General features: G+C 44.9%; 1 protein-coding gene across 1 annotated transcript; it reads right to left on the bottom strand.

The window, feature by feature from the left end:
• Positions 1 to 3,336: 3,336 nt before the first annotated feature.
• sox17 (SRY-box transcription factor 17) lies at positions 3,337 to 5,303 on the bottom strand. The gene is made up of 2 exons (XM_017406439.3): positions 4,766 to 5,303; positions 3,337 to 4,539 (listed from the first exon to the last, which is right to left on the bottom strand). Exons 1-2 carry the CDS (start codon positions 5,061 to 5,063, stop codon positions 3,650 to 3,652), a joined length of 1,188 nt encoding a protein of 395 aa, XP_017261928.1. The 5' UTR covers positions 5,064 to 5,303; the 3' UTR covers positions 3,337 to 3,649.
• Between the last annotated feature and the right edge of the window lie 321 nt (positions 5,304 to 5,624).

Raw genomic sequence — 5,624 nt, forward strand, 5'->3', positions numbered from 1 at the left:
TGGGTTTTTATATTCATTTCTAATATAAATGGCCTCTTTTGGATGGAAATATAAAAAAAAGTCTTTTACTTTCAATATTTTCAAAATATTTAACTGGATTATTGTGACATAAAATCATTTAAATAAGATTTTTCTTTCTAAGTGTTTGTAAGGTGGGCTTTTTTACACTAAAAAAAGTGTGCAGATGACATTTGGAGACTTAAGCTCCTCGGACTTTAAAGTAAAAAACAATAAAATTTTTTAACAAATCCTGTACGATATGTGTGTAAGAATAAAACACAAGAAATTAAAAACAGGCACACAGCTGGTACACCTTACATTTGTGAATATTCTGTGTGAATTTTGACACGCCAACTAACATCTTGCCAAAAAAACGTGAAAAAAAAAAAAAAACATAAGGGAATTTGTTCAGTTTGTCAATCCACTGGAAGACTAATTACACCTGAATGTGACAAAAGCAGGAATGGAAGAAAATCGAACCACTGAGCACTGAACTGTATCAGTGAATCTATATATAGTGGGAACACAACTGTACACTGGTGCGACAGGCAGAGACCATAAAAGCGATCGGGCCTGAGAGGAGCAGCATTTGCCCGGGATTATGAGCAACCAGCCCTGCTTTAGACAACAGACACACCCTCTCCTGCAGCTGTCTCACATGCTGTATGTGCAATCTACTATCAATGACTTAATCAGTTTGGGCCCTCACAACCTTTACATGTCTGCTGTTTGTTCTGAAACTGGGCCCGAGTTCAAGATTGTTTAGTTACTTTGTGCAAATGGGTCTTTGATTTTCTAAGTTAACGTGTTTCCTGGCACGACGCAGAACATCTTTTAGGTTTGGACCGGAACAAAACTGCAGCTGGGTGATGAACTGTTATTGGAAAATGCCAGGAAATAATTTAGATGCAAGTTTTCACAGCCCGAGTGAACACGTTGATTTCACTTGTCTTGTTTCGAGTCGACAACTCGAAGACTAGCACAGAGAATTTATTCAGCCTGTGTTGATGCTATCATGGCTGTATGCTGAAAACTCAGAGTTTCACTGTGTTTGTGCCTGAGCTGGTCAAATAAAGCTGATCTTGCCGGTTTGTTGAATGAAATCGCAGCCGACTGTGTGGGTAAATGAGGCTGTGTTTGTGAAAGGCAGCTACCTGAGATGAGATTAGGGCAGTGCCATGATTAAGTGCTGCTGTTGTTAATGTAGCCGCCCGTGCTGCTGTAATCTCACAGTGCTGGCAGCGAAGCCCCGGGACACACAAACACATGTGCACATGCACGCACACACACACACACATTGGGGACACCATTAAAGCCCCTATTTCCTCTGAGATGTTCTCCTTCTCGCTGTTATCCAGGAACAAATTGGTTTTCTTACTTTATTCAAACATGTCTGAGATAAACAGCTTATATAACACAACTAGTTAAAGCAAAGCATGTCTTCTTACATCTGTGAAACTATTTCAGAATTAGGAGTTACGTTGTGTAAAGGGTAAATAGTTGCATATAAATTGGCACTTTTGTTAATAAGTTGTGTTTTATGTAAAATTCAAAAGTTAAAAGATCAAATATAGGTGTTTTACAGTAAATATATAAATATATATGACATCTTAAGCTTGTTTTTTTAAGGGAAACTAAACTAAATATTAAAAGAGGTAAATGATACCATTTTTTCAGTTACTATAAAAATACACTCAGTATTTATGACAAGTGTTCAGTTTTAAATATTGTGCGTCATAGCATTCTTAGCTTAATGTAATTTGCAATAGTTGTCTCTGGATGTGCCGAAGACAGTTTAAAATTTAAAGACAAACTGAATCTAAAAACTAACACTTTTAAAGATCAGACCATGCAAAGCAACATAAGTGAATAAACCACAATACCTTCATAGGAATAGAAAGAAATGTCTAAAACTGGCTGTTTTTAGGAAACTGCTTCAGTTTCAATCTAAAATGATGCTTCCTGGAGTTCCGCTCATAAAGAAAACAGCTGTAAAATACGTCGTATGAACAAGTATTTGAGTCTGAATGGTTAAATTTCATCCACTGAGCCCTCCCCATCAATTAGCCCAGATCAGCAAGGTGTGCGGAGATAATATCACGGCTGACGTGGGGGTCTGCCTCGCCCTAAGTCCTAGCAGGTGACCCCCCCACCACCTCCACCCACCCACTTTGCTAAAGCCTTGGGGATCGAGGCCTGAGCCTGTTGTTATGCACCCATTAGCTGTAACAACAGGGAGGATAAACCTGCCACTCAGCTGCGAACCGAATTTAAACACATTCACACCAATTACAGCGGATTCGCCCCGAGGGAGCAAAGAAGTGCGTTTGGGTGGCAGCATGGAAGTCAAAACACGCGAGGACACCTTCCACAAATTTACCCAGGAATGTATACAGAAGTTAAAAAGTGCAGCTACTCTGACAGGACCTTTTTTTGTTGTTGTTGTTATTGTTAATTTGAGCAAAAAGCTGAAGTCATTAAAAATACCGTGGGAAGCGTTTAACTCGAGACCTTCAGCTCCTTTTAACATGAGAGAATATTTTAAAACATCCAGCATGAACAAAGCACATGAATATATACACACCTCTGGAACATGTTTCCTCTGAAGTGCTAAAAATGGATCGTGAGGTCAGGGTGATTGACCCCCTCAGAGAAGAACCTCTTCCTTTTGAAATAGGGAAAATCTCTATTTATAAAGCGGGTCTCTTGTTGAGTTATAAATACACTGAATCATCCTCAAGGTTCAGTCTAATCGCTTAAAGATTTTTGCCTGATAAGTTTGATTGATGTCAAAGCAACATGCAGGCTTCAGCGGATAAATATATCGTAATCGTTCAGTGTACCTACAGAAATAAATTCTGATATCATTGCTATGTTAATAAGCACAACTGAGGAGGTGATACAGAGGATGCATTCTGTTGAGAAATTACAATAAATAAAGCATGGACGTCGTTCAGTGGGGGCGTAGTTTAATTTTAATGACCCCTTGCATTAATCAGAAGAGACTAAATCATTTACAGACAGGATGTCCGGAGCATATACGGCTCGCCGTGCTGAGAAAACAAAGCGCCATGTGCAACATGAACACTGAGATCACCTCCAATCCGTCCGGGCCAGGAAGCCGGGTCGCGGGCCTCCGCTGCCCTGCTTCCAGGTGAGCAACTACTGCTGCTGCTGGGAAAAACAAACCCAGCACACAGAGGGCCGAATGAACTGCAGGACAGCATCAACTCTACGCACTTAGTAAAGTACTTTTTGTAGAGTGAGGGTTTCGTAAAACTTTGTCATGGATTTAAGAGAATAAAAGCAATAAATACCAGAGAGGAAGAGTCTATTTGCAACCATTTATTTCTCAAAAGTGCAAAAGTATAAAAAAAATATTCAGTATATACATAAACTTTAAAATAGTGACTGTACAATATTTCTTATCACAGAATGAACTCATATCCCTGCTTGAGAAGAAAAGTAAAAACCAGTGTTTTAAAAAAGGCTTTTAACTACACAGATACAGTACAAAGTTTTCTTCAAAGCTGGATTTAAAGTCCCAGACGCTTCCTGTGCCAGGAGTGGAAAAATCAAAACATTTCTGTTGAAATTTAACTTCAGAGATCTGAGGTCAAACCGCATGTCCTTTGTAGCAGGTGAGAGGTTAGGAGCTGTTGTAGTTGCAGTAATACACGGCTGTGCTGGCGTCCGACAGCACCGAAGATATGAGGCTCTCGGGTCCTTGCATGCCGGCCTCGTGCGACCCGTACAGCAAACCCGTCATGTCCGTGCGTGCCGAGGACGAGCTCAGGTACTGCTCGAACTCGCTGCGGTCCACCTCGGCCAGCAGCTCCGAGTGGTGCATCTGCTCCACGCTGTCTGCTGAGTGGGAGTGGGAGTCAGGAGGTGGGGATAGCTGTCCCGCCCCGCCAGGGTGCCGTTTGGGGTGGCTGGAGCCGCAGTGCTGGGTGTAGTACATGGCCAAAGGGTTGGGGCACCCCATGAAGGAGGGAGGCTGAGGGGGCTGCTCTGGGGCAGAGGCCGGGTGTCGGTGCATGATGGGGTTACCGTGGTGGTTGGAGAGGGGTTCCTGAGGCTGAAAATCTGCCACTTGAGAGTGGTACGGGTACGCAGGCATCATGTGACAGTCCTCTTGAGAGTGCGGGGAAAAGAAGTCTGAATCTACAGCATCCAGAGGAGACGTGTCGGGTGTGGGAAGGCTGTAGGTTTCGTAAGAGGGGCCCCCAAGAGTCTGAGCGTCCCTGTAGAGACCCAGTGGCTGCGGGGGAACCTGGAAGCCGCCGTGGTCGTGGTAGCCGAGGCCCAGGCTCTCCATGCACACTCTGCCTTCCCCGGCCATAGGCTGAGCCTGGTGGTCGGGCACGCCGTGGACCAGAAAGCTGGAGTCCAGCCTCTTAATCCTCTTCACCTGCTTCCGCCGCCGGGGCCGGTACTTGTAGTTGGGGTGATCCTGCATGTGTTGGATCCGCAGGCGCTCGGCCTCCTCGACGAAGGGCTGCTTCTCTGTGACAGGAAGGGCTTTCCACGATTTCCCTGCAGGTCAAGCGAACACATCAGCTACATGTCGGCAGCTACTGTACGCAAAAATGACCTGTTGCCATTTTAGGGGCCAGTACAGGATTTTAGATCTTATAACTGACCGAGTAAGTTTAAAAAAATCTCCCTCTACAGCCATCACTTTGAAATAAGCATTTAAAGTTGATCAAAAGGAGATTTAGTTTATCGACTGAGTGTTTAAATAAAGTGTAAACAGACTTACCAAGCATTTTGCTCAGCTCCGCGTTGTGCAGGTCCGGGTTTTGCTGCGCCAGCCTCTTGCGCTCATCCTTCGCCCACACCATGAAGGCGTTCATGGGCCGCCGGATCCGCGGCTCGCTCTTCCCGCGGCTCTGGCTGCCGGAGCCGGAGGCGCACGGCTCGTTCTTCGCCTTGGCGTCCCCGAGCGGACTGAGGGGGTCGGCCCACTGGCAGTGTCCCATTCCAGGCATCATGACTGACATCGCACACCTTGCCTGGGTCTGATCGTCGCTGGCGTAACCCGCATCGGGACTGCTCATTTCTGTCCAGCTGCTGGGAGGAGGAGGCTTGGAGGGGCAGCCGGGCAGCTCGCAGAAACGACACAAGTGAACACAACCTGGGAGGAAAAAAAAGAAACAAAAAATAGAAACAAAAACTCTGGGTTCTGGGTTTAAAGTTGGAAAGAAAAAGTCACATCCATATGCTTCTTCCCAGTGCAGCAGGAACTGAAAAAGGTAGAGAGACAAGTCAGCAGTGAGTGAGAATGTCGGTGCGCTATAAACTCCACGCAGCCAACGCATGCAGCCAATCAGCATGTGGAGGGAGTGCCCACTACTACAAAGGTGTAAAAAAGTTCAGCTCACCCCCCGCCTCCGACTCTTGTTTGGAGCGGCGGCCTGTGTATTGGGCGCTAAAAGGGCTTGAATATTAGATTTAAATGCGACGATAGCAACTTTTACGCACGGCAGGATGGAGACTTTAATGACTGGCGCTGGACAAAGGGGGGTTAATTGGGCTAATTCATTTTCTGAGCCTGAAATTAACAAGAAAGTTTAAGTAAACAAGATTAGACCTTTGAGATTGATTTAAAAAAAGCTAAA

This window comes from Kryptolebias marmoratus, linkage group LG21, assembly GCF_001649575.2.
Source record: "Kryptolebias marmoratus isolate JLee-2015 linkage group LG21, ASM164957v2, whole genome shotgun sequence".
Lineage (NCBI taxonomy): Eukaryota > Metazoa > Chordata > Actinopteri > Cyprinodontiformes > Rivulidae > Kryptolebias > Kryptolebias marmoratus.

Excerpts from the sequence above, each read along its gene's own strand:
- sox17 (XM_017406439.3), bottom strand. The coding sequence starts at position 5,063 with ATGAGCAGTCCCGATGCGGGTTACGCCAGCGACGATCAGACCCAGGCA. Across the intron at positions 4,540-4,765 it reads GGAGCTGAGCAAAATGCTTG|GGAAATCGTGGAAAGCCCTT; the intron begins GTAAGTCTGTTT and ends CTTGACCTGCAG.